We start from the raw sequence: 23,581 nt of genomic DNA on the forward strand, positions 1-23,581 counted from the left end.
CACACTTTTACTTTTGGTTTGCTAGAATAGGTTGTTATCTCATTTGGGTCTTGAATAGATACATGGGATCCTTACTTTCAAGGATTCCCCAGTGGCTCAGTGGTAAAGAATCCGCCTCCAATGCAGGAGATGAGGGTTCAGTCCCTGGGTCGGGAAGATCCCTTGGAGAAAGAAATGGCAACCCACTCCAGTACTTTTGCCTGGGAAATCCCATGGACAGAGGAGCCTGGTGGGCTACAGTCTAAGGGATCACAAAAGAATCTGACATGACTTAGCAACTAAATAAGTCTAACTATTAGGGCTTCCCTGGTAGTTCAGCTGGTAAAGAATCCGCCTGCAATGCAAGAGACCCTGGTTCAATTCCTGGGTTGGGAAGATCCCCTGGAGAAGAGATAGGCTACCCACTCCAGTATTCTTGGGCTTCCCTGGTGGCTCAGCTGGTGAAGAATCCACCTGCAATTCAGGAGACCCCAGTTCAATTCCTGGGTTGGAAAGATCCCTGGAAAAGGGAACAGCTACCCACTCCAGTACTGTGGCCTGGAGAATTTCATGGACTGTATAGTCCGTGGGGTTGCAATGAGTCGGACATGACTGTGTGACTTTCACTTACTTTGAGGTTATTTTTCTTGTGATATTTTATATTGTAGAAGGAATCTTGCTCATTAAAAAACAGACAGCACAGGAGTAGGGATAGTGGTTACCCGAGGCGGTGAATACTGCCCGGGAGAGGGCATGAAGGCGGGTCTGGGGTCTGGGGTTGGGCTGATTCGCTGTCTAGGTGTCGACTGTGTGTTAGTCACGCAGTTGTCTCCGACTCTTTGCGACCCCCCCCATGGACTGTAGCCCAGCAGTTTCCTCTGTCCACAGGTTTGTCCAGGCAAGAATACTAGAGGGGGTTGCCATGCCATCCTGCAGGGGATCGTCCCGACTCAGGGATCGAGCCCAGGTCTCCCCCATTGCAGGCGGGTTCTTTACTGTATGAGCCACCAGGGAAGGTGTTGATTACCCGACGGTATTCAGTTTGTAAAATTTCATCAAACTATACATTTAACTCTCTGCAGTTTGTTACTCTGCAGTTTTAAAAGCTTTAAGCAACTGCACAAAAAGATGGAAAGCAAGGCAATGTCCAGTGTCTCTCAGAACATTTTTGCACCCACCATGTTCTATTCCCAGGAGAAAACTAAACGGTAAAACTAGTGACTATTTCCATATGCTTTTTTTCAAACCCCATTGTTGTTATAACTGTATACTGTTTTTTTTATTTTTATTATAGTTGATTTATAATACTGTCTTAGTTTCAAGTATACAGCAAAATGAGTCAGTTATACATACATTGATACATATGTCCACTCTTTCTTTTTTTAGATTCTTTCCCCATATAGGCCATTACAGAGTGTCGAGTAGAATTCCCTGCCTACACAGCAGGTTCTTGTTAATTATCTGTTCACTGTATACTGTTTGGAAATTCATGTTTTTCTCTCATCCTGGAAACTTCTTTACAGTATCAGTTGTATAAGTCCAGCCCAGCATATCAGATACCTGCAGAGGACCCCAAAGTTTGATTGTGACACACTTCACTTAGACAGCCCCCTGCTGATGACTGTGGTTTCAGAGAAGAGGGAAGACCCCCAGAGAAGGTATCGTGGGCGGTAAAAGTGCTTCAGAAAAGCGCTTCCTCGTTGCATTCAGATAAATTACAGCATGCTGAAATGCAGGAAAGCACACATCCAGTGTAGTAATACGGAGTGATCATCAGACTCTCAGAAATAAAAAAGGCCTTAGAAATCATTCCAGCCAACCTTCTCCTGTTACAGCGAAGGCAGACAGGTTATAGCTAGACACCTAGCTCAGGTGACAAGGGTCTGAGATTGTTCATTATTAATAGAAACCACCGCTGCTGTCCACTGAGAATATTCTCATCTTCATGACATCAGTGCCAAGAGGTATTTTTAGCCCCGTGAAAATAAACGAGGGACCTCTGCCTTAAACATTTTTTAATACACTCGCATTCTTTTTTTTTTCCCCTTAGTCATTTCTTGATCTTTTCAGTAAACAGAGCAGGGTAAAACACCACAGGGTAAGAAACTCACATGCAAACAAAGACTAAATGCATTTCCGTCCAAGCTCAGGACTGCGTTTTCACTCAGCCGCTCTGCATTGCGTGTGGATCTCTTTTCCTCCACACTGAGAATCCCACTTGACGCCATCTCAGGAGTAACAGTAGTAAATTCTGCCACCTCTCTTCACGACGAGAGGCTTTATTTTTATTTTTGCAATGGTCTCCCCATCTTTCTCTCATGTCCTCACGTGGTCAGTCCTGTATCGTCACTGTCAGAGCATCTGCCGTGGTAAACAATTGTGTCTCCCTTCTGACCCTCACTGAGGCTTAGTCTTATGCACAAACTTCTCTTCGTGCACACCGTTCCTCTGTCCGTCACTCTCTAGTAATTATAAGGTTGTCTGAAGTTCATTCTAGAAAAGATTCCATAGGAAGAGCTCATAGGAAGAATATTGTGAGTTCTTGGATAATTCATCCCTGTTCTTTATACTTGAAGTTCGATTTGGCTGGATATAAAATCCTTGGCTACATTTTCTTTAATATCTTATTCCATTTTCTCCTGGTATAAGGCACTGCTGTCAAAAGTCTGATGACAAAGTAACTTATTTTCTTTCTCATATAAGTCCTGTGCTTTTCTGCCAGTATACCCAAAGGATATAGTTTTCTTTTAAAGATAAATAGATTTACTATAATATGTCATGATGTTATCTTTTTGGATTGACTTATTCAGGCTTATCTTGGAGGAGGAAATGGCAACCTACTCCAGTATTCGTGCCTGGAGAATCCCATAGACAGAGGAGTCTGGTGGGCTACAGTCCACGGGGTTGCAAAGAGTTGGATGTGACTGAGCACAGTTCAGGCTTGTGGTATGTTCTTTGTATTTTTTTTTAACTTACAAAACTACTTTTTAAAAGCTATAATCCACTTAAATTATTATAAAATATTGGCTATATTCCCATATTGTACAGTATATTCTTGTAGCTTTTTTATTTAAAAAAAATATTTTACTTTTGGCTGTGCTGGGCCTTCATTGCTTTGCAAAGGCTTTCTCTAGTTGCAGCGAGCAGGGCCTACTCTCGTGCACAGGCTTCTGAATGCGGTGGCTTCTCTTGTTGCAGAGCATGAGCTCTAAGCATGTGGGCTTCAGTTAGGTGCAGCCTGCAGGCCCTAAAGCGTGGGCTCAGTAGGTGAGGCGTGCAGGCGTAGTTGCTCTGCAGCCGGTGCAGTCTTCTTGGACCAGGGATCAAACCCACGTCCCCTGCCTCGGCAGGTGGAATCTTACCCACCATGCCACCAGGGAAGTCCTTCGTAAAGCTTATTTTATACCTAATAGTTGGTTGCTCTTAATCCCCTGCCCTTGTATTGCGGCCCCTCCACTTCCCTCTCCCCGCTGGTTTGTTCTCTGTATCTGTGAGTCTGCTGCTTTTCCGTTATATTTTGTGCTGCGTCCTTTGACTATGTAGTTTTGTATCTTATTTCAGGGAAGGTTTCATAAATTATAATTTGAGGATTTGTTCTGTTTCCTCCGTTTTGGTTTCTTCTTTATGAAGTTCTCTTCTCTGTATGTTGGATCCCTTTGTCTTCAATACCCCTTTCTTTTAAAAAATTCAGATAAAATTTTACATGTAAAATGCACCCATTTCAAGTGTACAATTCCATGGCTTGTACCTGATCTAAGTTTAGAGCGTTTTTTACCACCTCCCTCAAAGCTGCACCTGTTAGCAGTGACTCCCCATTCTCTGTTCCCACCAGCCCCTGGGGACCACTGTCTTTCTTCTCTAGGCATTTGTCTATTCTGGACATTGCATATAAATGGCATCATTTGATATGTGGTCTTCGGTATCTAGTTTCTTTGCTTAGCGTAATGTTTTCAAAGTTCATCCATGTTGTAGCACGCATTGGTTGTTCATCCCTTTTAATGGCTGAATAATATTCCATGGGGCAGCTGTACCACATTTTACATTTCCTTTCATCAGCTAATGGACGTTTCGGTTGTTTCCACCTCGCGGTTACATGAATAATGCTGCTATAAACAAGTTTCATATTACTGTACAAGTTTCTGTGTGAGCATATGTCATCAGTTCCCTTGATCCCATACCCAGGAGTGGAATCTCTGGGTCACATACTGACTATATTTAACATTTTGAGGAGCTGCCGAACTTGTCTTCAAAGTGGCTGCGTCACTTTCCATTCCCACTAGCAATTTTAGGGGCTTCCAGTGTCTCCAAAGGGCTTCCCTGGTGGTTCAGACAGTAAAGCGTCTGTCTACAATGCAGGAGACCCGGGTTCGATCCCTGGGTCGGGAAGATCCCCTGGAGCAGGAAATGGCAATCCACTCCAGTACTATTGCCTGGAAAATCCCATGGTCAGAGGAGCCTGGTAGGCTACAGTCCATGGGGCCGCAAAGAGTCAGACACGACTGAACGACTTCACTTTCACTTTCAGTGTCTCCACATCATCACTTGTTACTGTCTGTATTTTTTTAACTATTCTAGCGGTCTCAAAGTAGAATCTCCTTGTGGATTTTTTGTTTGTTTACTTGGCTGTGCTGGGTCTTAGTTTCCACACAAGGGACCTTAGATTTGAGGCATGTGAACTCTTAATTGTGGCATGTGGGATCTAGTTCCCTGGCCACGGATTGAACCGGGGTCCCTGCATTGGGAGTGCAGAGTCTTAGCCACTGGACCACTGGGAACGCCCCTCATCATGGTTTTGATTTGCATTTCCCTAGTGACTAATGCGGAGAAGGCAATGGCACCCACTCCAGTCCTCTTGCCTGGAAAATCCCGTGGACGGGGGAGCCTGGTAGGCTACAGTCCATGAGGTCGCTAGCAGTCAGACACGACTGAGCGACTTCACTTTCACTTTCATGCATTGGAGAAGGAAATGGCCACCCACTCCAGTGTTCTTGCCTGGAGAATCCCAGGGACAGGGGAGCCTGGTGTGCTGCCGTCTGTGGGGTCGCACAGAGTCAGACACGACTGAAGTGACTTAGCAGCAGCAGCAGCAACTAATGATGCTGAACATCCTTTCACATGCCTATCTTCCTTTTCTGTATATAAATTGTTGAGTTTATAATTGTTCTTTATATATTTTATCTGTTTTGGTGCTTTTGTTGTTCTTTATATATTCTGGATATACTACATAAATTCTAAATGCTGTCTTTTTACTTTCTTGATGATATCATTTAAAGTACAAATTTTTAAAATTTTGATGAAGTCAAATTTATCCATTTTTTTCTTTCATTTCTTACCCTTCGGTGTTTCATTTAAGAATCCATTGCCTAATCCAGTGTCATGAAAATCTGTGACTGTACTTTCATCTAAGAGTTTTACACAGAATCATACCATTTGCAGATAAATATAGTTTTACTTCTTCTTTTCCATTGGAATAACTTTATTTCTTTTTCTTGCCTAATTGCCCTGGTGAGAAACTCCAGCATACTGTTGAATAGAGGTGTTACCAGTGAGTATCCTTTTCTTGTTCTGGATGTTAGAGGGAAACCTGCTGGTCTTTCACCATTAAGTCTGATGTTACCTGTAGGGTTTGGGTAGAAGACCTTATCAGGGTGAGGAAGTTCCTTTCTCTTCCTAGTTGTTTTGAGTGTTTTTATTAGGAAAAGGCATTCAGTTCAGTTCAGTTCAGTTGCTCAGTCATGTCCGATGCTTTGCGACCCCATGAACCGCAGCTCACCAGGCCTCCCTGTCCATCACCAACTCCCGGAGTCCACCCAAACCCATGTCCATTGAGTCGGTGATGCCATCCAGCCATCTTGTCCCCTTCTCCTCCTGCCTTCAATCTTTACCAGCATCAGGGTCTTTTCAAATGAGTCACCTCTGTGCATCAGGTGGCCAAAGTATTGGAGTTTCAGCTTCAGCATCAGTCCTTCCAATGAACACTCAGGACTGATCTCCTTTAGGATAGACTGGTTGGATCTCCTTGCAGTCCAAGGGACTCTCAAGAGTCTTCTCCAACACCACAGTTCAAAAGCATCAATTCCTCGGCACTCTATAGCTTTCTTTATAGTCCAACTGTCATATCCATACATGACTACTGGAAAAACCACAGCCTTGACTAGATGGACATTTGTTGACAAAGTAATGTCTCTGCTTTTTAATATGCTGCCTAGGTTGGTCATAACTTTCCTTCCCAGGAGTAAGCGTCTTTTAATTTCATGGCTGCTATCACCATCTGCAGTGATTTTGGAGCCCCAAAAATAAAGTCAGCCACTGTTTCCCCATCTACTTGCCATGAAGTGATGGGACCAGATGCCATGATCTTCGTTTCCTGAATGTTGAGCTTTAAGCCAACTTTTTACTCTCCTCTTTAATCAAGATGCTCTTTAGTTCCTATTCACTTTCTGCCATAAGGGTGGTGTCATCTGCATATCTGAGGTTATTGATATTTCTCCTGGCAATCTTGATTCCAGCTTGTGCTTCTTCCAGCCCAGCGTTTCTCATGATGTACTCTGCATATAAGTTAAATAAGCAGGGTGACAATATACAGCCTTGACATACTCCTTTTCCTATCTGGATCCAGTCTGTTGTTACATGTCCAGTTCTAACTGTTGCTTCCTGACCTGCATACAGGTTTCTCAAAAGGCAGGTCAGGTGGTCTGGTATTCCCATCTCTTTCAGAATTTTCCACAGTTTATTGTGATCCACACAGTCAAAGTCTTTGGCATAGTCAATAAAGCAGAAATAGACATCTTTCTAGAACTCTCTTGCTTTTTCGATGATCCAGCAGATGTTGGCAATTTGATCTCTGGTTCCTCTGCCTTTTCTAAAACTAGCTTGAACATCTGGAAGTTCATGGTTCAAGTATTGCTGAAGCGGTGACTGCGTAGCACAGGAGCGGCAGCTCAGATGAGATACCCCATGTCCAAGGTCAGGAGCAGCGGCCGAGAAGAGATACCCCATGTCCAAGGTAAGAGAAACCCAAGTAAGACAGTAGGTGCTGAAAGAGGCCATCAGTGGGAAGACAGGCTGAAACCACAATCACAGGAGACTAGCCAATCTGATTACATGGACCACAGCCTTGTCTAACTCAATGAAACTAAGCCATGCCGTGTGGGGCAACCCAAGACGGGCGGGTCATGGTGGAGAGGTCTGACAGAATGTGGTCCACTGGAGAAGGGAATGGCAAACCACTTCAGTATTCTTGCCTTGAGAACCCCATGAAGAGTATGAAAAGGCAAAAAGATAGGACACTGAAAGATGAACTCCCCAGGTTGATAGGTGCCCAATATGCTTCTGGAGAAGAGTGGAGAAATAACTCCAGAAAAAATGAAGAGACAGAGCCAAAGCAAAAACAACACCCAGTTGTGGATGTGACTGGGGATAGAAGCAAGGTCCGATGCTGTAAAGAGCAATATTGCATAGGAACCTGGAATGTTAGGTCCATGAATCAAGGCAAATTGGAAGTCATCAAACAGGAGATGGCAAGAGTGAACGTTGACATTCTAGGAATCAGTGAACTAAAATGGACTGGAATGGGTGAATTTAACTCAGACGACCATTATATCTACTACTGTGGGCAGGAATCCCTTAGAAGAAATGGAGTAGCCCTCATACTCAACAAGAGTCTGAAATTCAGTACTTGGATGCAATCTCAAAAACGATAGAATGATCTGTTCATTTCCGAGGAAAACCATTCAATATCATGGTAATCCAAGTCTATCCCCTGACCAGTAATGCTGAAGAAGTTGAAGTTGAATGGTTCTGTGAAGACCAACAAGACCTTTTAGAACTGACACCTTAAAAAAAAAAAAAAAAAAAGATGTCCTTTTCATTATAGGGGACTGGAATGCAAAAGTAGGAAGTCAAGAAACACCTGGAGTAACAGGCAAATTTGGCCTTGGAATACGGAATGAAGCAGGGCAGAGGCTAATAGAGTTTTGCCAAGAGAACACACTGGTCATAGCAAACACCTTCTTCCAAAAACACAAGAGAAGACTCACCAGATGGCCAACACCGAAATCAGATTGATTATATTCTTTGCAGCCAAAATGGAGAAGCTCTATACAGTCAGCAAAAACAAGACCAGGAGCTGACTGTGGCTCAGATCATGAATTCCTTATTGCCAAATTCAGACTTAAATTGAAGAAAGTAGGGAAAACCACTAGACCATTCAGGTATGACCTAAATCAAATCCCTTATGATTATACAGTGAAAGTGAGAAATAGATTTAAAGGACTATATCTGATAGACAGAGTGCCTGAACTATGGACGGAGGTTTGTGACATTGTACAGGAGACAGGGATCAAGACCATCCTCAAGAAAAAGAAATGCAAAAAAGCAAAATGGCTGTCTGAGGAGGCCTTACAAATAGCTGTGAAAAGAAGAGAAGTGAAAAGGAAAGATATACCCATTTGAATGCAGAGTTCCAGAGAATAGCAAGGAGAGATAAGAAAGCCTTCCTCAGTGATCAGTGCAAAGAAATAGAGGAGAACAATAAAATGGGAAAGACTGGAGATCTCTTCAAGAAAATTAGAGATACCAAGGGAACATTTCATGCAAAGATGGGCTCGATACAGGACAGAAATGGTATGGACCTAACAGAAGCAGAAGATATTAAGTAGAGGTGGCAAGAATACACAGAACTGTGCAAAAAAGATCTTCACGACCTATATAATCACGATGGTGTGATCACTCACCTAGAGCCAGACATCCTGGAATGTGAAGTCAAGTGGGCCTTAGGAAGCATCTCTATGTTCAAAGCTAATGGAGGTGATGGCATTCCAGTTGAGCTATTTCAAATCCTGGAAGATGATGCTGTGAAAGTGCTGCACTCACTATGCCAGCAAATTTGGAAAACTCAGCAGTGCCCACAAAACTGGAAACGGTCAATTGTCATTCCAATCCCAAAGAAGGGCGATGCCAAAGAAAAGGCATTAGATTTTGTCAAATGTTTTTTCCACATCTACTAAAATAAGCATATTATTTTTTCTTTTAACACGGCGAATTACATTGATTTATGGAGAAGGCAATGGCACCCCACTCCAGTACTCCTGCCTGGAGAATCCCATGGATGGAGGAGCCTGGTGGGCTGCAGTCCATGGGGTCGCTAAGAGTAGGACACGACTGAGCGACTTCACTTTCACTTGTCACTTTCATGCACTGGAGAAGGAAATGGCAGCCCACTCCAGTGTTCTTGCCTGGAGAATCCCAGGGACGGGGAGCCTGGTGGCTGCCGTCTGTGGGGTCGCGCAGAGTCGGACACGACTGATGCGACTCAGCAGCAGCAGCAGCAGTATGTTGGATCAGTCCTGCACTCCAGGGATACTTTTCACATGGTCGTGGCAGATAATCCTTTTTCTACGTTGCTGCATTCCATCTGCTAGTAATTTGTGGAAAGTTTTTATATTTTTCTTTATATAAAAGTATATTGATCTGTAGTTTTCTCGTGATGTGTTTGCTTTTTGTATCAAGGTGTAATACTGGCCTCATAGAATGGGAGGCATTCCATCCTCTTCCGCTCTTTGTAAGACTCTGTAAAGGATTGGTGTTAATTCCTCTTCGAATGTTCAATAGAATTCACTAGTGAACTTGACTCCCCAGGTGGCGCTAGTGGTAAAGAATGCGCCTGCCAATGCAGGAGCCAAGGGTTCAATTCCTGTGTTGGGAAGATCCTCTCCTGAATGAAATGGCAACCCATTCCAGTATTGTTGCCTGGAAAATACCATGGACAGAGGAGCCTGGCAGCCTACAGTCCTCAGGGGTCGCAAACAGTCAGACATGACTGAGCACCCAGATATAGTGAAGCTACTGGTTTTGGAATTTTCTTTGTTTGTGGGAAGCTTTTGGATCACTAATTCAATCTCCTGATGGAGGTCTATTCATATTTTCTCCTTCCTGAATCAGTTTCAGTAGCTTGTGCGTCCAGTCCTTAGAATATGTGATGAGAATGGCACTTTAGCTCCAGGTTCCTCTTCTAATTACTTTTAAAATTAGAAGAGTCTCTTGACACTTTCTAACACATTTTTTTTTTCACTGATATAACTCTGCCCTGGTTAACAGGTACAGCTAAGCATGAAGAGGAACATTTCTCAGTAATGTATAACACACAAAAAAGATAAAGCATTAAATTTGAGCCTAAAACACAGCTTCAAAATGTATAAATCAACTGTTGACCAAACCTAAAAGAGAAAAGACAATTCCACACTGGGATTACACTAGAAATCAGTGAGGAAAAGATAATTAGAAAGTCTCAGTTGTTTGAAAATTAAGCAGAACACTTCTAAATAACTTATGAGTCAAAGAATGAAAATTAGAAAATATTTGAACTAAATGATAATGAAAATAGGACTTAAAAGCTTGTGAAACACAGTTAAAATGTGCTTAGAGGGAAAATTATAGCTTTAAATACTCAAAAAAGAAGAACATTTGAGAATTGATGATCTGAAGTTCCATCTGAAGAAGCCAGAAATAGCAGCATTATGAATTCAAAGAACGTAGGGGAAAAAAAGTACTAAAGATACGAGCAGAAATCAGTGAAATATAAAAAGCATCTACAGTGGGGAAAATGAACAAAGTCCAAAGCTTCTCCCTTGAAAAGATTAACAAAATTGATAAATTTCTAGTAAAATGAATTTTTTAAAAAAGAGATAAAATACCAAATAATATCAGTAATGAAGTGAAGTTGCTCAGTCGTGTCCAATTCTTTTCGACCCCATGGACTTGTAGCCTAACAGTCTCCTCCATTCATGGGATTTTCCAGGCACAAATACTGGAGTGGGTTGTCATTTCCTTCGGCAGGAGATCTTCCCAACCCAGGGACTGAACCTGGGTCTCCTGCCTTGTAGGCAGATGCTTTACCATCTGAGCCACCAGGGAAGTCCATCAGTAATGAAAGGAGATAACCAATTAGTGTCAGTAATGAAAGGAGGTTACAGATCGTTTTTTAAAGAAGATATTATTAACTCCATGACAATAAATGTAATAATTTTAATTGAAATGGACTATTTTACTTGGGGGAAAAAAGCTTTCCAAACCTGACAAGATAAAATCTGAATAGGCCTGTATGTGCCTGCGTGCGTGCATGCTCAGTCGAGTCTGACTCTTTGCTACCTCATTGCCTCTAGCCCTCCAGGCTCCTCTGTCCATGGGATTTCCCAGGCAAGAAGAGCCATTTCTTACTCCAGGGGATCTTCCTGACCCCAGGATCAAACCCCCATCTCCTGCATTGGAAGGTGGATTCTTTATCACTGAGCCATCTGGGAAGCCCAGCCCATATGTAATACAGCAGTTAAATCTTTAATTAAAAATCTGTTTATGCCAGAAACTGCAGGCTGAGGTGGCTTCAGTGGTGAATTCTTCCAAATATTTGAGGAAAAATTAATACCTATATTATCAGACTTTTCCAAAGAATAGAAAAGAGATAAGACTTCCAAACTTGTATTATGAGGCCAGCACATCTCAAGTACAAAACCTGACATGGACATCAAGGGAGCACTACAGAATAATATCTCTTATGAATCAGGTGCAAAATTCCTAAACACAATATTAGCAAATCAAATCTGATGATTTATAGGAAGAATAATGTATCATGGCCAAGTGAGGTATATCTGAGGAATCTCAGGTTGGTTTAGCACTGAAAAATCAATTGATATAATTCAATACATTAACCAAATAAAGGAGAAGACTGTGTGGTTTTCTCAGAGAGGAGAAAAACAAATTTGTTTTAAAAGAACAAGATGTTTATTATTAAAAAGTCTTAAAGAAAGCTAGAATAATAAAGAAACTGCCTTTATTTGATAAGGGGTAGCCTTAAAAACTCTGGGCCTAACATTTTAATTAATGATGAAATATTACTTTCCCTGAACTCAAGAACAAGACAGAGGTGTCGACTATTACCGCTTCTGTTCACAGTTGCCCTGAAGATTCTCAGCCGTGCAATAAGGCATGAGGTAGAAATAAAGGATGTGAAGACTGAAAACAAAGTGAAACTATCATTATTTGTTGATGGCATGATTGTGTATGTGTAAAAAATCCAAAAAACAAAGAAACCACTGGAACTGATACATGAATGTAGCATGGAGCAAGCAATAAACAATTAGGACATTTAAAAAATATCATTTAAAATGCGTCCAAAAAACTCACCAAGGTACGTGAGAATAAACATAATAAAAGTTGTTGACTTCTACACTGAAAACGACAAATTTTCCAATATTCTTCCTAAGTTTCTTAAAGAAATTTCAAAAGTGCTACATAATTGGAAGTATATTCTATGCTCATTCATCAGAAGACAATATTTTTACAGCAGTAAAGACTCTTGAGTGTCCCATTGACAGCAAAGAGATCAAATCAGTCCATCCTAAAGGAAATAAAACCTTGAATATTCATTGGAGGGACTGATGCTGAAGCTGAAACTCTAATTTTGGCCACCTGATGCGAAGAGCTGACTCATTGGAAAAAACCCTGATGCTGAGAAAGATTTAAGGCAGGAGGAGGAGGGGACGACAGAGGATGCGATGGTTGGATGGCATCACCGACTCGATGGACGTGAGTCTGAGTGAACTCCGGGAGTTGATGATGGACAGGGAGGCCTGGTGTGCTGCGATTCATGGGGTCGCAGAGAGTCGGACACGACTGAGCGACTGAAGTGAACTGCGCACAGGAGAGGGGGGAGCTTGGCCGCGGAAGGGCTGAGGTGATCCTAAGCCACGAGAAGTCGCTAAGGAATGCTGAAGAAAAAAGGGAGAGACCCGTAGGGACTAACAATGGGCCCCCGGGCGTAAAACCCGCGGGCCTGAGAGCCTAGCCGCGCCCGCCCGGGAGGCCTGGGGAGGCGGGACTAGGAGTGCAGCGATTGGCGGTTGGCCCCGCCTCACCCCGGTGCGGAACCAATTGTGACGGTGGCGAGGTTTCCTGCCGGCGCCACCAGCGTGCGGCACGGAGACGCCGGCGTGCGCCGGCGTGACGCGGACCCGCGGGATGGGCAGGGCCAAGGCCGAGGCGGAGACGGCGGCGGCTGGGAGAGCTAGAGGCATCGGCCGCACGAAGGCCCTCCGTTCCGACCGCCATGAGCACCAAGCAGGTCACTTGCAGGTCAGCGCGCGGCGCCGCGGGTCCTTCCCCGCGCGCGCCTCACCGCCGTGCCAGGGAAACGAGCCGCAGTGGGGCGGTGGGAAGCGGCTCTCCCGAGGTTCGGGCTCCGGAGTCCCCCGGCGGGGCCGGCGCGGCGGGGCCGATGCCCAGGACCGGGCGGTGCGTGGCGGAGCCCCGCGGGCGCTGCGCCGGCCGCCGCGCGGCTGGAAGGAGGGGGCGCTGGCCGGGCCGTGGGGGCTGAGAGGTGGGCCCCTGAGACCTGGAGCGAAGCCGCCGCTGTGCAGTCAGGGGGCGCAGGAGGTCGTTTACAAATGGCGATACCACCCAGGTGTAGGCGCTCATCGTCGGTGAGGGCCCGCGGAAGCGGCCTTCGGTTCCTAAGCGTCTGGAGAACTCCCGTGCACAGTTAGCGAGTTGGGAGCTGCTGTGTGGGAAATAGCATTTGCTCTAAGTTTCTTTCTTGTCCCGCGTATCCCCAAGGCCTGTGTTCTCAGCAGCCTTCACAGTAACACTACTAGGCAGGCTTCATTCCTGTTTTGAAGTGCAGGAAACTCAGGCCGACGGAGGGTAAGTGAGAGCAGTAACGGGTGGATGGGTAGTTGTAGAAAATTCAAAACCGATGGCTCCACTGCGCCCGTTAAATAGAAGGAGTTTGGTGTGTGTAACACCCGCGTTCCTCGGCAGGTATGTGGCTTGAAGGTTTGGGGGTCCTGCTCTTACTGGACCTGGAAAGTACAACTTTTAATAGTTGGTCTGAGTTAAATTTGTGTGGGACACGATGGGCGGCGGTACCCAGCCCCCAGCCGTACGTTTCTATTATACGTAATGAAGAGTGTATCATCTGTGTTGCTGCTTGTCTTCCTTACTATGAATAGTTGGGAAAGTGTGATGTGAGAAGTTTCCTGTTAGCATTAGTCTCTATTAACCGTTCAACCAGTTTATCCAAGGCCTTTGTGCCGTCGTCAGAAATTGGCAGTTTGTGTGGATAGAAAAGAATTTCACTAGGTTATTTGTAATAGAAGGTCTTTTGTGAGGACCTGTGCCTATGATTATGTATATTTCTGTAAACTTCCCCCTGTTGGACAATATCTTTAATCATTGTGGTCTGTATACCAAATTCCGTTACCCTGTCTAAGCCGCGTCTGCATAACGGTGCTTATGTCTGCGCCGCTTTGTAATGGAATCTCCCACCTGCGTGGTGTCTCATTTGACAGATGAGAAGAAGCTGTGCTCCGACTTGAAGCTTGCCCCAAATTCACATCTACCTGGAGGAACAGAAATGTAAATCAAGATCACCTTGGGGTTGTTCTTTCTATCCTAGGAGATGGCTTGACCTACAAGCTTTGGTTCTGGTTTTCCCAGATAGGAGTGTCCTGCAGAAGTTGGTGCAGAGAAACTAGAGTGGGTTGGAAGGTTGAGAAAGGATCGGTTGTGTACAAAGTGATGTTTGTTGGCGGTGCCCTGGGTGCTCTTTGAGGTTCCCTATCAGCCATGTTGCTTGTCATCCAGCAACACACACCATTCCGTGGATCACCAGCCAAACCTCAGCAGTGAACTGACTTCCAAGGTTATTCAGCTTCCAGGTGGCACATATGTGGCCTCAGAGTTTGTGCTCTTGTAGGTGCTCTGGCCCCCAAATAAGTTCGGGAAATGCTAAATTACAGTTTGTTTACTACGGGAGTTTTCAAAGTTTTTAATTTGCTGATACTAAAAGGAAAACTCATCCAAAACTATACAGTGGGGCTGTGCCTAGCTGTCCAGTGCTTAAGACTTTGCCTTCCAGTGTAGGGGGGTCCAGTTCGATCCCTGGTTAGGGAGCTAACATCTCACAGTCCTCAGGGCCAAAAAAATCAGAACATAAGCAACAGAAGCAATATTGTAACAAATTCAGTAAAGACTTCAAAATGGTCCACATTAAAAAAGAAGAAAGGTTACTTGCAAAGGGATGTCAAAGAGTCTGGCGTCACAGGGTCTGCCTTGCCAAAGGAGAAACAGAAGACATATTTACATAGGAAGAATGGCAGTGGTACCAAGAGTGCCAGGTTCACATTAGTGCAGTAGTGATGGAAAGCTTTTCTCATTCAGAACCTTATATGCGGAGATCTTATCTCCAGACGTTGACAACTTACATGAAATGTTCAAGGTTTGATTTGTTTGGAAGACCAGATCTAAAACTGGGTGGTCTGCTGTTTTTGGTTTATGTCAAGGTGCAAACTGGTTTTGGTTTATGCTGCATGTCAGCAGGACAAAGTGTTTGTTTTGCTTCTATTATAATATGAGCTAAATGGTAGGATTCCCAGACTTAAGGACAAAGACATTCATTTATTGCCTGGACTGCAAGAATGGCCACTCACACCTCTGTGCTGTCGGTCAGCTCCCCTGATTCCTCAGCATTCCACTCTCTCCAGAATGTCAGTCTGTCCAGAATCTCAATTTTTTGCTGATTCTTTTTTCCAAACCATCTCCCTAGGTTTTCAATCTGTTTTCAAAAGCCTAGTGCAGCCTTTATTATTGCTTGGTAACCAGTTTGTTTGTCCTCCTCCTCATGTGATAGCAGCCCCTTTGTTAAGACCCAGAGTGTCAGGCCCGGACCTTGTGACTCATTGAAAGGCACCAACAAAATATGGGGCACCTTGTGGCCCGTGAGTGATAGGAAGCGCTTGAGCTCCAAACTAGGGCAGCTCTGGATTCTGATTCTGGCTTCACCTGGGCTGCAGTCTCCTCATCTGTAAAATGGGGATGGCCATGCCCACCCAGCTTAGGGTTAGGGTTAGGGTTAAAAGCCCCTGGTGCTGGGAAAGATCGAGGGTAGAAGGAGAAGAGAGCGTCAGAGGATAAGATGGCCAGATGGCATCATCGATGCAACGGACATGAACCTGGGCAGACTCAGAGATGGCAAGGGACAGGGAGGCCTGGCATGCCGCAGTCCATGGGGTGGCAGACTCAGACACGACTGGGTGACTGAATAACAATGCCCAACCAGTAGGGTTGGTTAAGAGATTAGATAATAACAAACAATCCTAAGACCATTGAGGATGTTTTAGGCTAAGCACTGACATGCAGTCTATGAAGTACTGTGAATTATATTTATATTACAGATGGGAAAGGCCTGGAGATTTAAATTATTTACTCGAGGTCATATAGGAAGCTAACTTCACAGTCTTCCTTTAACCACTACATTGTTCTTTATTTCATCCCTACCACTAATCAGTTATTTCAAGCCTATCGCCATGCCTCCCATTAGCTAAGTTCCTTCCCCTTTTTATAAAGTTTGTTTTATTTATTTGGCTGCCGTGGGTCTTAGTTGCAGCACGCAGGCAGTTTAGTTGTGGCATTTGAACTCTTCGCTGTGGCATGGCTGGATCTAGTTCCCTGACCAGGGATCAAACCTGGGCCCCCTCAGAGTCTCAGCCACCGGACCACCAGGGGAGTCCAAGTCTGCCTTCCCCCTTTATGGATCTGTCGTCACAGGCAGTACAGCTGTAAAATTTAAGCCTGTGAGAATACGTGGGAAAAGGTGAAGGAAGGTGACACTGAGGATGCAAGTTGCCCGTGTACTTGGAAGTGATTTGCCAAATGTCCTGCTGGAGGCGGGCACTGTGGAAAGACCTGCACCGAGCCAGCTTGGTTCTGTGTGGCTCAGCCTTCAGCCACAGCTGCTGGCGGCTGTGTAGCTGGAAGTGAACCGGATACCCTCTGCAACAGATAACAGCCGCACCACCTGAAACCGTCTTTAGGTTACCCAGGATAACAGATGGCTTTGGCGTGTCCCCTGGAAAGAACCTCCCTACTCTGAGTCTCAGCTGTGCGCGTCCCCCGTCACATACCAACAGCCCACAGTGCTCACCAGCTCGGGTCTGCTTCTGGTCTCTAGCAAGACGTATGAGGGATGGTTTGGCCATCCAGAAGGGTGAGCAGTTGGAAACTCATTACAGGATACGTACCCCATGAAAGAGGCCGGGGTTAGGCTTAGTATAACCCAGATGGTGAGGAATCGCTGTGAGCAGCTGACAGAGATGCCCTGAGGGCTGGCGGGCCGCTCCCAGGGAAGCTTTGGGTTTGTCACCGGGTGGTGGAAGTGCTGACACACGCTACAGAAACAGGACTGGACGGGCTCCACTCCTTGTTTCACACTTGCCTTGCTTGAGGCAATGGTGGAGGCTTAGAAGTTACATTTGAAACTAAATTTCAGTTTAGTCACAGAGGTGAAATGCCTTGTATGGAGTCACCAGCTTCTAAGTGAGAAAACTGGGAACTTGAGTGATGGTTAAATATTTCGAATTTTTGATGGGGAATATAATTAGTGCAGTTGGGAAGGTGTGTTTTCTAAATAGGACTTGTGGGAGGTGGTGGTAGAATTACTCCATATAAAAGACATCTGCAGGCCCACCACTGAGCATCTTTCCTCTTCTTGCCTGGTTAGGTAGATGGTATCTGGCAGTCTTGCCCTGGTTCTTTGAGGAAATTTTGTCTAGTTTCTCCAAAAGAAATCATTAATGAAGCATTTGTTAGATCTCACTTGTGTGGAACTGTTTTTGTAGCCAACTGGAACCTGTTCTCTTCCACTCTTTCAGTTCAGTGGCTCAGTCGTGTGCGACTCTTTGCGACCCCATGAATCGCAGCACACCAGGCCTCCCTGTCCATCACCAACTCCCGGAGTTCACCCAAACTCACATCCATCGAGTCAGTGATGCCATCCAGCCATCTCATCCTCTGTCGTCCCCTTCTCCTCCTGCCCCCAATCCCTCCCAGCATCAGAGTCTTTTCCAGTGAGTCAACTCTTCACATGAGGTGGCCAAAGTATTGGAGTTTCAGCTTCAGCATCAGTCCTTCCAATGAACACTCAGGGCTGATCTCCTTCAGAATGGACTGGTTGGATCTCCTTGCAGTCCAAGGGACTCTCAAGAGTCTTCTCCAGCACCACAGTTCAAAAGCATCAATTCTTCGGCGCTCAGCTTTCTTCACAGTCTAACTCTCACATCCATACATGACCACTGGCAAAACCATAGCTTTGACTAGACGGACCTTTGTTGGCAAACTAATGTCTCTGCTTTCGAATATGCTATCTAGGTTGGTCATAACTTTCCTTCCAAGGAGTAAGCATCTTTTAATTTCATGGCTGCAGTCACCATCTGCAGTGATTTTGGAGCCCCAAAAAATAAAGCCTGACACTGTTTCCACTGTTTCCCCATCTATTTCCCATGAAGTGATGGGACCGGATGCCATGATCTTAGTTTTCTGAATGTTGAGCTTTAAGCCAACTTTTTCACTCCCCTCTTTCACTTTCATCAAGAGGCTTTTTAGTTCCTCTTCACTTTCTGCCATAAGGGTGGTGTCATCTGCATTCCACTCTTCAGGAGTTTAATTCTGATAACTGGATTTGGCTCTTGTCACTGATTTTTTTTTTTTTTTTAACACCTTCAAAGATTACCATACTTGAGGATGGTTGGAATCTATCAGTGTTTGTTTCCTTTATATTTATTTGTTTGGCTGAGTTGGGTCTTAGTTGTGGCACGCAGGATCTTCAGTTGCGGAGCACAGGGGCTCGGTAGTTGAGATGCGGGGCTTTAGTTGCTCCTCGGCATGTAGGATCTCAGTTCCCCGACCAGGGGTTGGATCTGCATCCCCTGTATTACAAGGTGGATTCCTAACCACTGGGCCACCAGAGGAGTCCCGGAATTGCGTCACAATGTTGAGTAGCGTTTCTCCAGAAGAGTTACCAAACTGTTGAGAAGTGTGATACACTTCCATGTTGGGGATCCCAGAATCACCATTACAGCTGGTGATTGGCTAGAATGACCCATGAACTCAACGTATCATTGTACTCAAGATGAAGGTTGATCACAGTGAGTGGTGAGGGATCACAGCTGTATCCTAAGGGAGACAGACTCCAGTGGCATCTGGGGAACCTGAGTGCAGGCTTCCTCCCATAAAGGGTCACAGCACCTTTTTCCTGCTGCAGCGGAAATGCAGCACACTGTGCCCAGGCCTCTCGCCCTCTGCCCAGCATGTCCCCAGACCAGACTCCTGGGAAAGCAGATGCGCAGCACCAACCAGATGCTACACAGGAGACGCGCAGCGAGCGTCTCGTCATTCAGAGACTGTCTCTCTCGGTGCAGGGGGCCGTCTACCAGCCAGGCCCCAGGGGCTGTAGGCAGGGGCCCGCCTTCTAGGTGGGCTCAGGCTTGCTGTATTCACAATGCTGCTGCACACTCTGAAAGCCAGTATTGTGAATACCAAGGTTTATTTAGGCCCTTTCTTTATCTTTTTAATGTTTCTAACAAGAATACCCCTAGTTTGCCAGGTTCAGAGCCTTTTTTCTTTTTTTTACATAAAACTACATCCGGCCTTATAGCAAGTTACTACACAAGTCTCTGGTCTGGTGGCAGCCCCAGGGATGTCGCCTGAGAAGAGCCTAGCTGACCACCTAGACGAGACCCTACAGGACACCGCCTCCGTGTCGTCGCTTGCATCACAGGTCCAGTCATCTTTGTAGGCTCAGAAACTTGATTCTGTTGGTGTTTAGAGGTGACACATGCTACCCAGGGGCTTTCCAGGTGTCGCTTTTTATGTGAGTGACAGCTGAGCGACTGAGCACGTGGTACCCAGACTCAGTGGGCACTGACACGCAGAGCAGAGCACCCTTTTCACACTCCTGGGAGAAGAGGAACTGCCCGGTGGGCCTGGTAAACAGGCTGCTGGTGGGGAGATGGACAGCTGGAGAGACGGGGAAGGGTGTGCAGAGCAGGGCGGGCGGGAGGCTTCAGACCGTGGCGCCCCGCTGAGCAGCCTCCCGGGCTCTGGAGGGCTGAGGCACAGCATGAACCCCTGTTCTCTGGTGCCCTTTCTCGCCTTTTTTGTTGTCGTTGTTGGTAAATTCACACAATATAAAACATACTGTTTTAACCACATTTAACTGTACGTGTCAGTGGCACCAAGTCCCTTCACACTGTTGTGCAACGTTTGTGCATGCGTGCGTGCTCAGTTGCGTCTGACACTTTGTGGCCCCGTGGTCTGTAGCCCGCCAGGCTCCTCTGTCCATGACATTTTCCAGGCGGGAATACTGGAGTGGGTTGCCATTTTCTCCAGGAATCTTCCCTCCCCAGGGATCAAACCAAGTATCCACAGCTCTTGAATTGCAGGTGGATTCTTGACCACCGAGCCACCATCATCTGTTTAGTGACTCTCGCCATCATCTATTTCTTGAATATTTTTCACTTTCCTAAATGGAAACTCTGTCCTCATTAAACACTAACTCCCCGTGCCCCGCCCCTCCCCACCCCCCAGCATCTACCGATTTATCATTACTTGCTGACTCTGAATTTGACTAGGTAATCTCGGTAACTTGGATACATGGGAATCAAACAGTATTTGTCTGCACTGTAAATTGGGACGCATTTCTAAGGTTAAGAAATCTGTATGCAGGTCAGGAAGCAACAGTTAGAACTGGACATGGAACAACAGACTGGTTCCAGATAGGAAAAGGAGTTCGTCAAGGCTGTATATTGTCACCCTGCTTATTTAACTTATATGCAGAGTACATCATGAGAAACGCTGGGCTGGAAGAAGCACAAGCTGGAATCAAGATTGCCGGGAGAAATATCAATAACCTCAGATAACACAGATGACACCACCCTTATGGCAGAAAGTGAAGAGGAACTAAAAAGCCTCTTGATGAAAGTGAAAAAGGAGAGTGAAAAAGTTGGCTTAAAGCTCAACATTCAGAAAACATAGATCATGGCATCCGGTCCCATCACTTCATGGGAAATAGATGGGGAAACAGTGGAAACAGTGTCAGACTTTATTTTTCTGGGCTCCAAAATCACTGCAGATGGTGACTGCAGCCATGAAATTAAAAGACGCTTACTCCTTGGAAGGAAAGTTATGACCAACCGAGATAGCATATTCAAAAGCAGAGACATTACTTTGCCAACAAACGTCCGTCTAGTCAAGGCTATGTATGAATGTGAGAGTTGGACTGTGAAGAAGACTGAGCGCCGAAGAATTGATGCTTTTGAACTGTGGTGTTGGAGAAGACTGTTGAGAGTCCCTTGGACTGCAAGGAGATCCAACCAGTCCATTCTGAAGGAGCTCAGCCTTGGGATTTCTTTGGAAGGAATGATGCTAAAGCTGAAACTCCAGTACTTTGGCCACCTCATGCGAAGAGTTGACTCACTGGAAAAGACTCTGATGCTGGGAGGGATTGGGGGCAGGAGGAGAAGGCGATGACAGAGGATGAGATGGCTGGATGGCATCACTGACTCGATGGACATGAGTTTGGGTGAACTCTGGGAGTTGGTGATGGACAGGGAGGCCTGGTGTGCTGCGATTCATGGGGTCGCGAAGAGTCAGACACGACTGAGCAACTGAACTGAATGTATGTCCTACAAACAGATTGCACTTTCTCCCCACCCCACCCACCCCAGTGCTATACACTAGGTTCTCATTCACCTCAGTTCAGTTGCTCAGTCGTGTCCAACTCTTTGTGACCCCATGGACTGCTGTCCAGGCTTCCCTGTCCATCACCAACTCCTGGAACTTTCTCAAACTCATGTCCATCGAGTCAGTGATGCCATTCAACCATCTCATCCTTTGTCGTCCCCTCTCCTCCTACCTTCAATCTTTCCCAGCATCAGGGTCTTCCATTGAGTCAGTTCTTCACATCAGGTGGCCAATGTATTGGAGTTTCACCTTCAGCATCAGTCCTTCCAATAAATATTCAGGACTGATTTCCTTTAGGATGGACTGGATCTCCTTGCAGTCCAAGGGACTCTCAAGAGTCTTTTCCAACACCACAGCTCAAAAGCATCAATTCTTCAGCACTCAGCTTTCTTTATCGCCCAACTCTCACATCCATACACGACTACTGGAAAAACCATAGCTTTGACTAGATGGACCTTTGTTGGCAAAGCAGCGTCTCTGCTTTTTAATGTGCTGTCTAGGTTTGTCATAGCTTTTCTTCCAAGGAGCAAGCGTCTTTTAATTTCATGGCTGTGATCACCATCTGCAGTGATTTTGGAGCCCAGGAAAATCAAGTCTGTCACTGTTTCCATTGTTCCCCACCTGTTTGCCATGAAGTGATGGGATTGGATGCCATGATATTAGTTTTTTGAACGTTGAGTCTTAAGCCAACTTTTTCACTCTCCTCTTTCACTTTCATCAAGGGGCTCTTTAGTTCTTCTTCACTTTCTTTCATAAGGGTGGTGTCATCTGCATATCTGAGGTTATTGCTGTCTCTCCTTTAAATCTTGATTCCAGGGTGCTCAGGGCTGGTACACTGGGATGACCCAGAGGGATGAGATGGGGAGGGAGGTGGGAGGGTGGTTCAGGATGGGGAACACATGTACACCCGTGGCGGATTCATGTCAATGTATGGCAAAACCAATACAATATTGTAAGGAAAAATAAATAAAGACTGAATAATTTTTCATTGGGGGGAAAAAAAAAATCTTGATTCCAGCCTGGCATTTCACATGAAGTACTCTGCATATCAGTTAAATAAGCAGGGTGACAATATACAGCTTTAACGTACTCTTTTCCCAATTTGGAACCATTCCTTGGTTCCATTTCTCAGGAGACAGGTAAAGTGGTCTGGTATTGCCATCTCTTGAAGAATTTTCCACAGTTTGTTGTGATTCACACAGTCAAAGGCTTTGGCATAGTCAATAAAGAAGTAGATGTTTTTCTGGAACTCTTGCTTTTTCTATGATCCAGTGGATGTTGACAACTTGATCTCTGGTTCCACTGCCTTTTATAAATCCAGCTTGAACATCTGGAAGTTCTTGCTTCACATACTGTTGAAGCCTGGTTTGGAGAATTTGAGCATTACTTTGCTAGCATGTGAGATGAGTGCAGTTGTGCGGTAGTTTGAGCATTCTTTGGCATTGCCCTTCTTTGCGATTGGAATGAGAACTGATCTTTTCCAGTCCTGTGGGCACTGCTGAGTTGTCCAAATTTGCTGGCATATTGAGTGCAGCACTTTCACAGCATCATCTTTTAGGATTTGAAATAGTTCATCTGGAATTCTATCACCTCCACTAGCTTTGTTCATAGTGATGCTTTCTAGGCCCACTTGACTTTGGACCCCAGGATGTCTGGCTCTAGGTGTGATCACACCATCGTGGTCATCTGGGACGTTAATCTATTTTTGTATAGTGCTTCTGTGTATTCTTGCCACCTTAATATCTTCTGCTTCTGTTAGGTCCCTACCATTTCTGTCCTTTATTGAGCCCATCTTTGCATGAAATATTCCCTTGGTATCTAATTTTCTTGAAGAGATCTCTAGTCTTTCCCATTCTATTGTTTTCCTCTATTTCTATGCACTAATCACTGAGAAAGGCTTTCTTATCTCTCCTTGCTATTCTTTGGAACTCTGCATTCAGACAGGTATAGCTTTCCTTTTCCCTTTTGCTTTTCACTTCTCTTCTTTTCACAGCTGTTTATAAGGCCTCCTCAGACAACCATTTTGCCTTTT

General features: G+C 45.2%; 1 protein-coding gene across 2 annotated transcripts in view; it reads left to right on the forward strand.

Moving 5' to 3' along the window:
• Positions 1-12,527: 12,527 nt before the first annotated feature.
• The window catches only part of MKRN2 (makorin ring finger protein 2), a 38,114-nt gene continuing 27,060 nt past the window's right edge, over positions 12,528-23,581 (forward strand). Inside the window, exon 1 of one of the 2 annotated variants that reach the window (XM_027523257.1) lies at positions 12,528-12,561. In XM_027523257.1, coding sequence (XP_027379058.1) covers positions 12,539-12,561 — 23 coding nt within the window. In that variant the 5' untranslated portion in view covers positions 12,528-12,538. Of the gene's footprint in view, positions 12,562-12,977; positions 13,108-23,581 lie in introns of those variants that run through there. The other variant, XM_027523256.1, reaches the window with a different exon arrangement.

Source organism: Bos indicus x Bos taurus, chromosome 22, assembly GCF_003369695.1.
Source record: "Bos indicus x Bos taurus breed Angus x Brahman F1 hybrid chromosome 22, Bos_hybrid_MaternalHap_v2.0, whole genome shotgun sequence".
NCBI classification, from domain to species: domain Eukaryota; kingdom Metazoa; phylum Chordata; class Mammalia; order Artiodactyla; family Bovidae; genus Bos; species Bos indicus x Bos taurus.